The sequence below is a fragment of the Haliotis cracherodii genome, unplaced genomic scaffold (genome assembly GCF_022045235.1).
Source record: "Haliotis cracherodii isolate W230 unplaced genomic scaffold, xgHalCrac1.p SCAF_8, whole genome shotgun sequence".
Classification (NCBI taxonomy): domain Eukaryota; kingdom Metazoa; phylum Mollusca; class Gastropoda; order Lepetellida; family Haliotidae; genus Haliotis; species Haliotis cracherodii.
The window spans coordinates 52,541,346-52,558,189 of NW_027266341.1; the positions used below are offsets into that span (position 1 = coordinate 52,541,346).

Sequence of the window (16,844 nt, forward strand, 5' to 3'; positions counted from 1 at the left end):
GTTTTGGTTTTTATTGTGAAATGAAAATCATGTGAAATACATGCTTCGTGGATTATAATGTGAAATCAAGTTGTTAATATGAAACGATGAGTCTTGTCTTATAAATCTCGAATCAGTGAGTTTGTAGCACGTGAAACTTGTCAATGAAGGCCGTGGATTTGTGAATGAATGGAATGAGAGAAAAATAATTCCGTTGTCCAATGAAAAGCTATCTTTGTTTAACTGACCAATGAGCATCGAGAATCACTAATTGCACCATGTGCAAATATCAAAAAGATATTACATTGCATAATTTAGCCAATATGGGTGATAAATACCAATAATATAATTAAAATAAAAAGTGACCAAACCCTTTCCATGATCATAAGAATTCTCCTCTTGCGCTTAGAGTCCATTGTACGATTAGCTGTACTACAGCATGAGCATGTGTTTATGAACCTATGTCAAATAGTGATAATACCAGGTGTTCACAAAAATGCGAGCATATTCTGCCCCACAAACACACACAAGTCAGTTGTTAGTCCGAAAACAAACACAGGAAGACATGGTACACGTCAAAATAGGCAATTGCATGAGATCATTTTTGTCACTGATGCGTCAAATGTGGAAATGCCCTCCGCATTTTCATCCGAACACACTTTTTAACCAGTTCAAAAAACATCTGAGCAGTGTTTCAGACAATTATACATTTTATAGTACATGTGTTTCTAAAGTCAAAGGGCTACGATCGCTTTGTTACGCATTATCCTAAATTATCCTGATTAACCAATAGTGTAACGTGATCCTCAGGCTAAATTGCCCTACACACTGAATAAAATCACACAAGGATACAAGGTCACTGGAGTAGCCGAGTGCTTAAAACCTTCATTCGTCCTGATGCAGATGATTGTTCGAATCCCTTCTGATCATATATACAATTTATGATGATAATTGTCTTTTTGTGGGTTTTTTTATCTGTATAGAATTCTTTACATGGTCATGTAAAATGAATGTACTCAGCACTTATATTTCTTGTTAGATACATCAATGTCACAGCTATGTCTTCTTGTCAGTGGCGTTGACGTGAAGCTCTCTTCAAAGTAGCATGTGCGGAAGCAGGTATTTGAAACGTGCAATGGAATATAGAAATATTGCCTTCTCGTCAGTTAGACTGACTCATATCCCTCTAATGTATCGTTGAATATGGATCTGAAATTAAGATTGAAACATATTAAATATTGCATCATTCATGCAATTATGATCAATTCGGATTTTTGTTGATATTCTTGGATAGTACGATTACAGTTACAATCGTTCCAAATACTTTTAAATTGGTCGAACTTTCATTCAAAATTAATAGCAGTTAAGACACATAAACTTTGTGTCATAAAACATAGAGCCAGACCCCTTAGGTGTGCATACGGCTCGCATAAACGCACCAACAAGGTTTGGCTGTTAAAGTGGCTACCATTCTACAGGAAGATGATGTGTCAACACACACTATTTGAAAATCTGTACATTGAACTCGCAGTTACATTCCAAATTTGGCGGTGCGATAATTTAGACGAGGTGTATAGATACATGTATGTGTTAAATCCTTATATTATGCATTTGGTGCAAAAAGGCCCGCCTTTGATTCATGCCTCCGAAAATTACCTATTTCAGTGGATATCATCCAAATGGTGAGATATCTGTTCCCTTGCTAATTCTGTTTTTCAGTCGTTGATGAATTAAAGTCGTACGTAAATGAATTACTGATGAGAAGAGTGTTCCCTAAAACACTGTTAACTCACTCTCACTGATTCCGATCACCCACGATGAGTGAGTGAGTGAAGGTGTACGGCACTTTTAGCAAAATATCCGCAACAAGATGACACAACACCAGAAAAGGGCTTCGCACCTTGGCCAATGTGAGAAATCGAACTCTGGCTGTGGGCGTGGTGAGCAAACGCTTTAACAACAATGCTACCCCTCCATTCCAAGTCTAAGGATTATGTAACAAATATATGATGATGTTATATTCTTAAACAAATAAATACAGCTAAAAATTTGTCTTAGCACTTCTATAAACCGAGTTAGAGTTGTTGGTATTGTATTTGCATTGCCTTGTACTGTTTGTTTATTTCTTAACGATACACCTACTCTATCGAGAATGGCTTTATCCAGGCGAGACATCCATATCATCAGATAATCAGATCAAGATTAAACATTGTGTTGTTATATTAAACGTCATGTAAAATGTCACATAAAACATGCTTTTGGTTTGGTTTGGTTTGTTGTTTAACGCCTCACTCAGCAATATTCCAGCTATATGTAAATAATCGAGTCTGGACCAGACAATCCAGTGATTGATATCATGAGCATCGATCCACGCAATTGGGATCGATGACATGATCAACCAAGTCAGCGAGCCTGACCACCCGATCCCGTTAGTCGCCTTTTACGACAAGCATTGGATGCTGAAGACCTATTCGGACCCTGGAATCTTCACTGGTCCATAAAACATTGTTCCACAAAACAGGCGTGACAACTTGATGTTAATTTTAAAAGGGAAACCTTGAGAATACATTTTTTAAATAATTTTACAAATATAAACAGGAAACCGCGGGAATAGATCTTTTTATAATTGTACACGTAGAAACCAATTTGACTCATTGTTCTCACCTTCTTTCTGCTTTCTCCTGCAGCATCGATGACAGAGGCACCCCGACATCACCAAGACAACCAGACCCATAACGCACACGCCGGCCACAAGGGAGAAGATTACCACATCGCTCTCAGACCCAAGCCGAGCACTAGACACAAAACAACAATATGTTGATACTGTCAACAGTCGATCTTGTTGCTTATGTTACGAGTTCCACTGCTGTTGCTTATATGCGTTGATCGTTTGCCACTTATACTGCATGTGGTAAAATCAAACATTTATTAATTCTTCTACCAAGTCCAAATCGAACAGTACGATTGTTACTATATGTGTTGACACATCAACCACACGATTTAGTACATATTTTTCTCTTTCGAAAGAAAGAGCAGTCAGTAAGTTACTCATATCATTTACATGTGATCATGTATTACACATTCATCACTGAGCTGTACAGAACAGAGGCTGGACGATGCCAACTTACTTTTGATAGTACAGGAAATAAGCGGTGAGGTGAGGTGAGGTGAAATGGGGTTTAACGTCGCGTCCAAGATTATTGCACTTATATAGCGACGTACATGTACTTGTATGTGTTTGTGTGGCTGCTTGTACTAGTCCGGACTGATGCCGATTTATAGTGCTAGCTCACTGATATACCATGCCGCAGTTCAACATGAGGGTATACTGACTCCGAGCCGACCAGTCCTTGTTTTAGCCCCTTAATGCCGAGCGCGAGACAGGGTAACAAGTACCATCTTTTAACGTCTTTTGGTATGACGCGTCCGGGGATCGAACCTCGGACCTTCCGCTTTCCAGGCGGACGCTCTACCAATAGACCACGGAGGCGGTCCAGCGAATAAGCATGATGAGGGTAAAATGACCAAACGTTGTGAGACACTGTGAGTAATTGGTGAAAAGTATAGAGTTGATTACGATGGTGAATTTGAAATATGGTTATCGGTTTCTATTTGGCATTGCAATTTAATATGTAATGATTTTTGGAACTAGAAATGTAAATATGTTTACTGACACTGTTACAAATTGCTGTTTGCACGCTCTACATTCGACCTCGTTTGGGCAATCAGAGGTGAAGTTCACATGTCTCAAAAGCTCTTGTAAAGGTGTAGATAAAACGATTCCTTTCTCCGTAGAATGGCCAATCTGATAAGAGAAACAATAACACTTTAATAGATTACTGTTTCATGCCAGACAAAATTTAATACAGACAAGGATAGGTTCCAGTGGCATTGAATCAACAACAGAATCCTGAATGTGATGTGAAAAATTACACTCAAAAGAATAAGTATTAATGGTATGAATACATGTCAGTCAGTCAGATAGCAGTTTCGGAAAATACTTTAAGATACCGTTTGAAATTTGGAATATGCAGTGACATTTAAAAACACCTTCTGTGACTAACTCTGGAAATGTAATTCTTGAGTACCTATGCAAGTATAAGGCAGAAACATTGGCATACCTCTTTATACACGAAACCATTGTCCACAGAAATCTGGGAGATAATATATCCAAGGTTTCCATCCCCATTATCGTCAAATACGTTGATGCTGTCGCCATTCTGGTACATATCTAGTTTCACATCTTTCAGTTTAGCAATCAAGCCTGTTGTTGAAAATTCGGAACAGATCACAACATCCCCACAGACAGATGTTGTTGCCTCATGGAACCCCAAGACAAGACTGTATATGGTGTAGACAGCAAATGATGACCACGGATCAGGTTGGATACTTGCATCAATCTTTGTTGAAAGGCATTTCTGTCGTTTATACTTCTGAAAACTTTTCGGAAAATAGCACTGCTCGATGTCTTCAACGTAATCTTGTGGCCACGTGTTCACAGATTGTTCGATGTCTATAGTCTTAAAGTATTCGGTAAAAGCTTGAATATCTGGTAGCTTTTGTGCTATTGTGAAAGAGCCTAGCAAATTAGGAGTAAGAAGTTCCACAATTTGACCCCAACTCTCACCACCAATGAAAGCAAATTCTCCACCTTCTAAATTTGGATACAGATTCTCCATAACCAAACGTGTTAGTGACGGCAAGGCAAACACAATGACAACTCTGGCATACCTGTAACGTCTGAGACTAGATATGTAGCCTGTATGTTTATTAGGATCATCCGTGTTCTGTGCTTCAATGGACTGTGCCACGCATATCTCTTGCTTCTGTGCAGCGTCAAGAAGAGCTTCTTTCCCAGCTATTCCATATTCCTCATTCGAGAAGATTATCTGTACGTATTTTGAACCAGTCACTTTCGCTAACTCCATGATGACTTTAGCCTGTTTGTGATCTGGTGAGCACGTTCTCATGAAATAGGGATGGTCTTCCCTCATACTCAAGGTGGGTGTTGTAGCAGAAATGGATATGAACACCTTCCTGATCTCCGTCATTAATGGCGACAGTGGCACAGCAACAAAACTAAAAGAAGGACCAACATAGCCAATTATCTTATCAAGAATATCCGCACTGTTTGTACCATGACCAAGCCTTAAATCACCATTATTCAAGTTGATAATTTGCTCTTGTATCCTGAATGGACTGGAACATGTGTCGATCACGACTAAGCCAACTGATTTGTTTCCAAGTGTCTTACTGAAAATACCAGACTTGGTGTTCAAGCTAGATACAGCAAATTGCATTGCTGATGTATGATCAACACTCCCGTATTTCTGAATGTTTTTTCCCATATGTATGGCAGCCATACCAATGATGTAAAAATCGCCAGGTATGTATAGGATTTCCGCACACTGGTCAGTTGTCACGCACATTTTACAGTCATACTGTGGCTGACATTGTGCTTGTACCGCGTTTGTTGGTTGTTGCTTCTTATTGTATGCCACGATGGTGTCCGTTATGTGAAGTTTGTCCCCTGTAAACTCCCCCACCTGCAAAAACAATAATGTACATTACATGTTACAGCTTAAGGATAAGAGTATACCAGTTGACTGTTATATGACATTGGTCCCCCATAAAGCTGATTTACTTTGTAAAAATTGCTGTTTGTCAATCAAGATCGTACAGGCATCTACAGTTTGTAATTGGTTTAGAGTAAACTACGGATATAACGAACTCAAAGGGACCACTAATTTTAGTTCGTTATAACCGTAGTTCGATATAAGCATATATACAGCATAACTACAGCAAATAGTCGGGACAAAAAAGTAAGTTCGCTATATCCGTCAGTTCGTTATAAGCGTGTTCGTTATAAACGTTGTTTACTGTATATTGTTAGTAGATGTAGGCATTATGTAACTTTGGTACTGCACCTTGTAAAATCCAAATCCATTTCCTTTGTCGTGTAGGTTAAAGACAACGTATGTTGGTTGATCCTTCCTTACATAACATATTTCTCCTTTCTCAAAATCAAAAGTTAGGTTAACGTTCTCAAATTCTTGCTGGAAGTCCAAAGTGGTATTGACATTGATTTGTTCCATCTTTGAAATCATTCGCAGTTTCAGCAGACCCCTCATCTGATCACAGAGTCCAGCATTGGGAGCACACTCTGTAGACTGTATTTCTTTAATTGATTTTGCAAATGCTGCAGCACCCCGTAGAGCGTAGTGGATATAAAGCCGAAGCTTTTTATCATTCCGATTATAGTCTTTAGCTTTATCCATACAGTTTTGAGCAAAAGGAATCTGACATTCAGTGATTTCTTGCAGATACTGGCGGAGCCAATCATTATCTTGTACATGGTTCGTCACCAGTGTCATGTTTGAGTGCAGGTCAGTCCAGAATCGACTGAACAACTCAACATCATAATGAGGAGGACTTGGTGTTAAGAGTCCTTTAGTTCTGGGGATAACGTCTCCGTTGCTGTCTCTGACCCGTGTTTCATCTAGTCCTAATGACTCTGAAACGATCATTTGAAAGTTTGTGTGGCCCAAATTGTTTTGAAGGTATTCAAACATGTTCTTTGCGGTTTCGCCTCGACCAATAAACACCAACGCCAATACAGGACTTTCTGCATCCCTCTGAAGGTTTTTGACTAATTGATTGAAGACTCTCTGTTGCTGATGATTAGTTAAGACAAGGTCTATAGGAAGGAACACGGGAACACATATATCATGCACCTCTGCAGATGCCTTCAAGGCATAGGCTGCTTCTTGGCCGTAGGTATCAGAGTCGAACATGATGCCAACATAGTTCCAGTTAAGAGCCTCCATGAGCTTAAAGATGACCTACAGGAAAGATTAGTCTAACATTCAATTTGAACATCTCACAAGAGAAGCATGGCAATGTTATCTATCGTTCTGACATATCTGGGTTTCGTGTAATCGTGGCCAGTTACATTTTAAAGGAAATCTGTTACCCAGCAGGACATACACTTGCATAGCCTTTTACAACCTGCGATAAAGATAAAGCATCCGTTCATATGACCCGGTGTATCAGGCTAAACCTTTCCCCTGGCCTCGGCTAAAGCTAAACCTCAACGGCATATCCTAGGCCAGTTTTAATGAAACTCTTTCCATGACAACAGTCGCACAGAAACTTGGCATTTGTCAATCATCAATTAACATTAACATCCCTATGTTCCATAATTAATAATAGAAATCTTTCAATAAGTGAATATTACAGAACAATATTTACAATATAATATACAATATGTGATAATGAATATACATTCATTTCCAAAATATGAGAAATATATCATGGGAGATACTCGAAAAACTCTTTCCACATGTCAATACATGTTTGAAGTCCTGGGGAAGAATGACCTTAGTTGAGAAGAAGTGGCGTGCGATGAGATAGAACTGGCCTTGGCTGAATCTTTCTCACCTCAAATCTGCGGGGAAGGTCTGGTCATGGGTGGAAAGAACTGGCCCCAGGTAAGAATTAAAGTCTGTTACACGGGATAGGGTGGTTAGATACATGTACATCACTTTCATACAGCTGATATAATGCTAAAAACGGCGTTAAACAAAAACGCACACGCATGCATTCCATTTTTTCTTTTCGCATTTCGGAAACACTTAGTTCGTCTTACATCAACCTGTACGTCATCCGTTTCTATGACCCGGTACAGGTTTTTGTAGATCCTCTTGTCAGATAAGATGGCGGCGGTGGCGGAGAAGCTGATCTGTAATAGACGATCTTGTTCCGGGAGTGAGCTCAGTAAACGAGACACGGCCTGGGTTTCTGTACTGTACTCAGGTCCAAGTATTGCTGTGATATATAAACAGGGAGATATTTCAGATGATACAATAATCAAATCCGGAAAGTAGTTTCAGTAAATGTGCATTTTCACATATACAGTGAGGATTCTAGAATACATTTGGTCCCCAGCAACCCATGGTGCGCGTAGAACTTTGTTAGTGGCGTGTCACCGTACCACGATAGTTCCACGGATGGTTGTTTATGATATAATCACTGGATTGTCTGGTCCAGATTATTTATAGGCCACCGTCATATAGCTGGAACGTTGCTTAAAGAGGCGTTAAGTAGCACACGAACGCACAAGCACAAACACTATTTTGACACAGTGTGTTCTACTTCATACTATTAACCGAACTGTCTAGCCCCGACTCGATTGTTTCAGGCCGCCGTCATTTAACTGGAATATTGTGGCGTCAAAAAACAAAGAATGAAATCTTTTAAGATACCCTGAAAACATACCAAAAAGCTGGGGCCCTTGTCGGTCTATGTATTTGTCCATCATTTTTATTGTTTGTGCAACGGCTTTTTCGTCTTGGCCACATGTTTTGAAAGCATGGAAACCTGGAAATATGAAAAAGAAATTGGTCAGGCCATGGACACTAAATATTATGATATAAAGATTAAAATTAGTGATGCACCAACAAGTGAAGAAACCTTTGATTATGAGACAGATCGTGTCTAGGCATAATTATCAAAACACTGAAGTAGCTCGATCTCGTTGTCATGTTTCTTTCGCATTGAGTCTGTTTTCCAAGTCTGGTTATTTCCTTGTTTCCTTGTTAACTTCATACCTAGTGTAACGTTGGGAATGTAGTTCCTGTCATTTAATTGTCTGAAGAACCACCTCACTGCCTCGTTGGTCTGAACAGACTCGTAATTCAGTTTAGTACAAGTTCCATTCACATATCGCTGTACTGCAAGGAGCCCTCCTAGCACCACCTCTCCTGGCATGTCCACTTCTCCATCGATGGACAGTGCAAGGTGGAGGTGGAGGACTAATACCCAAGCCTGGCTTAGACACACCATTTGCAGCCAAAAATGTTTAGTTATACTGAAATAAGATCAAAAGTAGCATGATGCGAATCAGTTTGTCTCGTTTTTAAAATCATCATGAGCTATATACAAATATGCAATATTCACGAAAATGAGGAAGCAGATTGTGAAATGTTACACAATGACGCGATACAAATTGAAATAAGCGAAACCAAAACCTTGAGGAAATGAATGAATATGAGGACGGGTTTTTTATATTTTTACTGCGCTTCTTGCCCCTTAACGAATCAGCAGCTTTATTTCCATAAGAAAAAAATACATTTTTGTGGTAAGAGGGCGTCAGGGAATACAAGGAGCCCTCTAGAACACTGATAAAGACATCAGTTTTACCATCCTGTTACACTGTTCAAGCATGTGGGCGTTTCACGGATGTGTGCTCCAGAGTGTCATTTAATACGAATAAGTATAGTTAAGTAATAATAGATAAACGTGGTAAGAGTGCACCGTTTAAAAAGTGCAAAGCCAGTTGTAACCAAGGAGAGGCAACTTAAAGAATCAAGACCCCAATTGACACTGATAATGATCCCTGACTAATAAAAGAGAACATATATACAGGCGGACTAGTTGAGCAACTGAGTAACAGCAATAACAAAAGATAGCTAAATCAACACTGTGACAAGACAATCACCGAGGTGCATAGACAGCTGGATGTGACCAATTTACACATGAGAGTTAATTAACCAAACACTCTAATGATAATAACCATGGCTTGGTTAGATAGGGAGAAATAAGTACTGAGGGTCCTCTACTAAAAAAGTCTCTGGACAAATAAGACAATACGAATACAGTCTAAAAGTCTCTTAGACTGAGCAAGGAAAGTCTAGACTTCTCTAAAATACAGGCACTTGAACTACAGAGATTCTAGACTCACGACAATAAAAAAAGGTACTTGACCAAAAGAGTAGCCTACACCCAATCGTAAATAGGTACTTGACCAACAGAGTAACCTGACTCCCAATTGTAATTAGGTACTTGGCCTATACTTGGCAATCTAGGCAAATTGGCTATTCATGGATTACTGCAAAAAACGGGGTATAATATATTAAACACCCACAGCTAGGTTTAGCTCCTTAACACCGGCACAAGATTGAAAACTGCCCCATAATTACTTACTTGCAAAAGTTTTGACCTGACCTTCCATTAACAAAGCGATTCGTAAATATTCTTGCGGATCCTGTGGGTGGCTGCTCTAGATATAAGTCAAGGGTTATGAACCATACACGCTGACGGCGGTGAAAGCAACCTCCCCTTGCTAGCGTGGAGAACGATATAGCCTAGCGAACTGACAGTAAATTATTATCTAAGATAAAATGAGATTTATGACATATCATATATCAAATCAATACATGATAAAGGTATGTGATTCAACTGCCTGTTTAATGAATGACATTTACGGACAGCAAATTCATCTCAATTTACTGAGGAACGTAAAGGTACAAGACGGTGACGACTGTCGGACTTTGCCGAACGCTGGACAGTTACGAGAGGTGAAAGCGCTATGCCCCTGCTTAATTTTTAGAAAATTGGCTACACATGGAAACATGTAGAACTCTTCTGAACAACACATAATATTATGTACACAGTGAAATACATCTTCATGATCATTGGCATGTTCATGAACAACACAGTTAAACAGGTGCCTGGGTAAGGTACAGTTCACACCTTAGGATCTAAATCCGAGACAAAGAGTTCGCCAAAACATTGTCCTTTGAGATACTTGATACTTGATAGGGTCATCTCCATCGCAACACACACTGATTGGTACATTTCATACGATGTATGAACATCAGAGGATTATAGTCTACAGATCGCAAATGGTTTCAGGGCCAACAGTAAGGCTACGGCTTCCACCTCAACCATGGAATAGTTTCTCTGATGGCTGGTTAAACTTCCAAGAGACATAACTGACCGGATGGTCAAAAACATTATCGTCCTCTTGAAATAAAACAGTGCCACGTCCAGTGTCGCTAGCGACCACAGTTACCTTGTATGGTTTATCGAACCTGGGACCCGTTAGTACTGTCTTTGACTACAGCAACTTCTTAGGGTCTCGACAGCAATGTCGTACGGCTCAGACCACACAACCTTGGTGTTTTTCTGAAAGTGCACAGAAAGAAGCGCAACCACTGTGGCGAAGTTTGGACAGAAACGACCGTAATAACCTGCCATACCCAGGAAACTTCACACTTCCTTTTTTTTTGTCAGCAGCGTTGGAAAGTTCAGGATGGTTTCCACATTAGCTGTCTTGAGTTGAGTTGATTTCGTCCTGCAGCAAGGCTCTCGTGTGATTGTTGCTTAGCTAAATTAGTAGCTTGCCAGAGCCTATCCCTAATCTTAGCCACATCGGCTAGCAAATTCTCAGATGGATTATCATCTCCCCACTTGACTTTTACCAACTTCAAGGGGCCCTTGGGGGTATGACCATAGACTAACTCAATGGAAGAAAGCTAGAGGTTCCTGTCTAATATCTATACCAGCGAACTATCATTGCTACCATCCTAACCCTAGCTTGGGCAAACTGACCACTACTAACAATACTAAGAACCTGACTTTGACCACGACTACCATTGCCAATTGTATGTCCACCATTCTGGCAACGATTGCGATTATTGAACTAGTCATTACTACGGAAACCTGAACTATTCTGAGAAGAGCAGCCACTTGATGACTGAACCTTATGTACCAGAACATAATTGTCTCACACTTCAGCTACAACTGACAACTTCTCCACTTTCTGTTCTGAAGAGAGAATTTACAAATCAGGCAACACACTATCCTTGACCTTTTCTAATACCACTAAATGTCTAAGCTCGGACAACTCCTTAATGTAGACTCTGCATTAGTCCGACTATCAAACAACTTGCCCTTCTTAGCGTAACTTTCAGAACCTGCCTCGAAATTGATGACGATACACTTCACTTGTTACCTTATAAACCCTGAGAACTGAAGACTTTACTTGCTGATAATTCCTGGCTTGAACATCGTCCAATGAGTTACACCAGTCACCTTCTCATTAAACTTAGGCTGAACGAGAATATGCTAATATTCCTCAGGCCATTGTAAATATGCTGATATTCTGTTAAACGGCCCAAAGAAAGATCTTCAACCTCAGACTTATCAACGTCAGGTAAAGACCGGTAACAATCATTTACCTTGACTCTATCAGCAGCACTATCCTGACTCCTACCATGTCTTACTTCTAACTTTTTTAATTTGAGCTAAGTTTTTAAACAGTCATTCCTCTCTATGAGTCTCAAGCTCTCACCTCCTTTCCTCTCTTTGAGCATCTTCTTTCCTCTAATTCTAGTTTCCTCAACTTTAAATGTTCTGCGAAGGTGAGACCTGCGTTAATTGTATCAGTTACAAACTTGTCCTGATTCTCCTCTACCTTGTTAGGATCCGACAATAACTCTGAGATCAACTCTAATTTGCCGAATAATTAAACCAAACTTTAAAGCTACTTCATAAGTACCAGACTCTTCTAACAATTCATCCCAAGACGACCTCTCATGGCTACGAAAGGTTTCCCTGATTCTGTCATTGTACCATCTGTGGACCACGAATGCTGCCCTATAGCCGATACGCTAATTCAACCACTAAAACAATACAACAATAAGAACCATCTAATCATAAGCTAGAGCTAGCGCGGACGAGCCCCCAAATAACACATGTTCTGTCATGGCGCTATGCTCCAGAGACCAGGGTGTCATTAGATATAAATGAAGTAATACTTGTAGAAAAACGTAGTTAAAGTTCACATATTATTAATATCATTTAAACGAGTATAGAATCTGAATTTTGCTGATTAAACGAAATGGAAATCGGTAGAAAAGGTACGTTGCTTGAATGAAACGTCGTCAATTTCAAATCATATCCCTTAAGCGACAAACGTGTACTTTACCTCAACTGAAAGGTGCAATTAATACACTGATGAACAACAGAGGGAAGAAGAATGTCCCTTATGTGTGTGAGTATGCATTAGTGATGTTGTGAATCTAACGTAACGCCTCGAATGCAGTTGAAGTGGTTACGTGATTTCATCATGTCATCGACTGACAAATTAGGAGGGCATATATGCATGCCAATGCTTAACATTTTATACCGACAGCGTTCTCGTAGAAATTAATGTTTATGACTGCCTGCATGCATTACATTTCGTATGAAACTGAGCCAATTTAAAATTGAATGGAAAAGGAATCTTCTTATCTGAAAGTCGGTTATCATTATGAGCTTCCATGTACATTAATAAATGTGAATTCTCCCAGCCCTCTTTTGATATAGACCTCCTTTTTCAGGATCCTTTTCATCTATTTCCGTTTGGTTCTCTCATGTGTCAGAAGAACTCCTTCTCACCTTTTCGTGAACACTTAGTATCATCTCAAAAAATTATGTTCATGACATACCGAAATTGTACAAACGACTTTACTTTTAGCAGAGTGAGTGAGTATTGTTTTATGCCGTTTTAAGCAATATTCCAGCTATGTCACGGGCTTCAAACATTGAATCCATGTCGGGAATCGAACCCGGGTCTTCGGTGTGACGAGCGAACACTTTTACCACTAGGCTACCCATCGTACCCTGCTTTTAGCAGATATATCTTAAGATTATAGAAAGGCTTTTGTCACTTTAATTACTTGTATATGTACGCAACTTTATCAGTGGTAAAACAGTTTAACTTTTGAATATACATTCCACTTTTAAAACACACAACTTATGTATATCAAATTTGTTGTAGTATGAAAAAGGCAATTTTTTTTATCTAATGCAAAGTAATAATTCATATCGAAACATTGTCATTAAGACAGGACCGCCGTCATATAGCTGGAATATTGCTGAGGGCGGCGTTAAACAACAAACAAACAAAAAACATTAAGACAGGCCACAATAGACAAGCATGTCTCATATAATGGATGATTAGTATCATATCAGGGTAAGAACATATACTTTACTTACAGATTTGATACTCAATCCCGTCAGTGTGACAGATCACGTTTGAGATTGAAACTGAATAACCTGGTCTGAGCCAGTATCTCCTGAGAGCAACACAAGGAAGAAAGTCGTTATGACATGACTTTTCAAAAGAGGTTAGAGTTACAATCAACCATCAACATAATTTGTGTTGGTGCGGATGCAACATCCTGAAATTAGATACCAACATCCCATAGCCCTTTGTGTACACAAGAAGCAGAATATGGTTAGATTTTTAACAAGAGCGCATCTATAAATATGTCAGAGGATAAGGCCTGGCTATTCTCGACTGTGACAGACAGTCTTGTACTTTACATGCGATGAGCTTGTAAGATTACAAAATATAATGCACCGCCATCTGCATTTGATAGTGTAATGTAATATGTAATATGATTTGAGCTCTTGTGCGAAGGTGTCTTGTGTCTTCTGGTATTATAGATGTATACTATAACGTATATTACAAATATAAACTGATGAGCAAAAGAAACTATATTTCTCAGTTGACTTTTATCTTATGATTGATTTCTAGCTGAATATCTTATGTTAGTGAAATTATATCCAAAAAGGCACTCAAAGGATACTTGTACATTGTTTATGTTTAAAAAAATATAATTACTAACAAAGTATATGACGCATATCTTAGACCTCTTATCTTTAATATTTTCTACAAATGCACTTATATTTTATTCTTTCACAATGTGTGAAGCCCATTTCTGGTGTCCCCCGCCGTGATATTGCTGGAATATTGCTAAAAGCGGCGTAAAACCATACTCACTCACTCTATTCTTTCATGTGTATATAACTGACAATCTAAACATAAAGGTGATTCACCATAAAATAAACTGAACTATATATTTATTCCTCCCCATGATACATAATTATGTGACCCATGAAGATTCCGGGGTAGAATAGGTCTTCAGCAACCCATGCTTACCGTAAAAGGTGACTATGCTTGTCGTAAAAGGCGACTAACGGGATCGGGTGGTCAGGCTCGCTGACTTGGTTGATGCATGTCATCGATCCCAATTGTGTGGGTCGATGCTCATGATATTAATCACTTAATTGTCTGGTCCAGATTCGATTATTTACAGACCGCCGTCATATCGCTGGAATAGAGCTTAGTGCGGCGTTAAACAACAAACCAACCAACCAACCAACATAATTCTGTATGTAATAGCATACTACTGCATTATGACAAATATATCACAGTGCACCATGCCGATAACAGTGAACAAAAGATAATGGTTATATTATTCGTTCAACTTGGTTCAGGGAGCTACGATCCCGATGTGATTTCCTTATATGCGTTTCAATGTCGACAGATTTGCAGGCGAGTTAGTGGTGTAAAGAGTTACTTTCCTTTCAGGGATTCTTTATCGCTCAAGTTATTTTTGTTCGAGCTTCACTTTCCTCATGTACTTAGGGGATATGAATAAACCGGGTTCTTATCGATAAAATGCACTGTACAAGGTAACTTATTTCTTAATATTAAGCGTTTTCACTATGTATGTCGACCCGTGAAGATCCGGGGTAGAATAGGTCTTCAGCAACCCATGTTTGCCGTAAAAGGTGACTATGCTTGTGGTAAGAGGCGACTAACGGGATCGGGTGGTCAGGCTAGCTGACTTGGTTGATGCATGTCATCGTATCCGAATTACGTGGATCGATGCTCGTGATATTAATCACTTGATTGTCTGGTCCAGACTCTATTATTTACAGACCGCCGTCATATCGCTGGAATAGAGCTTAGTGCGGCGTTAAACAACAAACCAACCAACCAACCAACATAATTCTGTATGTAATAGCATACTACTGCATTATGACAAATATATCACAGTGCACCATGCCGATAACAGTGAACAAAAGATAATGGTTATATTATTCGTTCAACTTGGTTCAGGGAGCTACGATCCCGATGTGATTTCCTTATATGCGTTTCAATGTCGACAGATTTGCAGGCGAGTTAGTGGTGTAAAGAGTTACTTTCCTTTCAGGGATTCTTTATCGCTCAAGTTATTTTTGTTCGAGCTTCACTTTCCTCATGTACTTAGGGGATATGAATAAACCGGGTTCTTATCGATAAAATGCACTGTACAAGGTAACTTATTTCTTAATATTAAGCGTTTTCACTATGTATGTCGACCCGTGAAGATCCGGGGTAGAATAGGTCTTCAGCAACCCATGTTTGCCGTAAAAGGTGACTATGCTTGTGGTAAGAGGCGACTAACGGGATCGGGTGGTCAGGCTAGCTGACTTGGTTGATGCATGTCATCGTATCCGAATTACGTGGATCGATGCTCGTGATATTAATCACTTGATTGTCTGGTCCAGACTCTATTATTTACAGACCGCCGTCATATAGCTGGAATATTGCTGAGTGCGGCGTTAATCAACCAACCAACCAACCAACTATGTGTGTCTGTAGCATATTTGTGTGAAAATTGCAAGTTGAACTATTCATTGAATTCGAAGTATCAAGAAATTACATGAATGATAATTATACAAAAACAGCATGATACATGCATTGCATAATCAGACAGTTCATAGTGACAGAAGTGTCAAACACTTTGTAGACGTTGTGAACGGTCATTGGAGTAGCCTATTTTCAGCAACTAGTTTGGGGTAATTGTGACGACTCATAAAGATCTACAAGTGTGTCGTGGCATGTAAATCTGCTCTGTTGGTGTCAATGCTTCTGACTCCTTGTATATATCGTGGAATAGGGACCTGAAACAAATATTAAACAAGTAATCAGAAGATGTCACACGGAAGTGATCATTATATTACCAATCTCATTCAAATCAGATCCTAGTTCTCGCTACCGTTAAACAAAGATCTGAGGATAACCCATTAGGGGTCACGTAGAATAACCAATCTAATAATGATATTAAAATATTCCCGCATGAAACTTTACATAATCACACTTGTGGTATCAGCAGACATTAAACACGCACTGGAGAGCTGAATTAACCCTCATAATCAAACGGATTGTTATGTCTATGTTTATTTTGTGCATAGGCGTTACC

The 16,844-nt window shown here is 39.3% G+C and overlaps 1 protein-coding gene across 1 annotated transcript; it reads right to left on the reverse strand.

Annotated features, from left to right (window-relative positions):
- Positions 1-1,165: 1,165 nt before the first annotated feature.
- On the reverse strand, positions 1,166-8,823 carry LOC139450619 (uncharacterized). Its single transcript, XM_071232403.1, has 8 exons — positions 8,589-8,823; positions 8,257-8,358; positions 7,628-7,806; positions 5,907-6,821; positions 4,101-5,525; positions 3,654-3,784; positions 2,644-2,774; positions 1,166-1,188 (listed from the first exon to the last, which is right to left on the reverse strand). The coding sequence occupies exons 1-8, from the start codon at positions 8,821-8,823 to the stop codon at positions 1,166-1,168; spliced, it is 3,141 nt and encodes a 1,046-aa protein (XP_071088504.1).
- Positions 8,824-16,844: the final 8,021 nt, after the last annotated feature.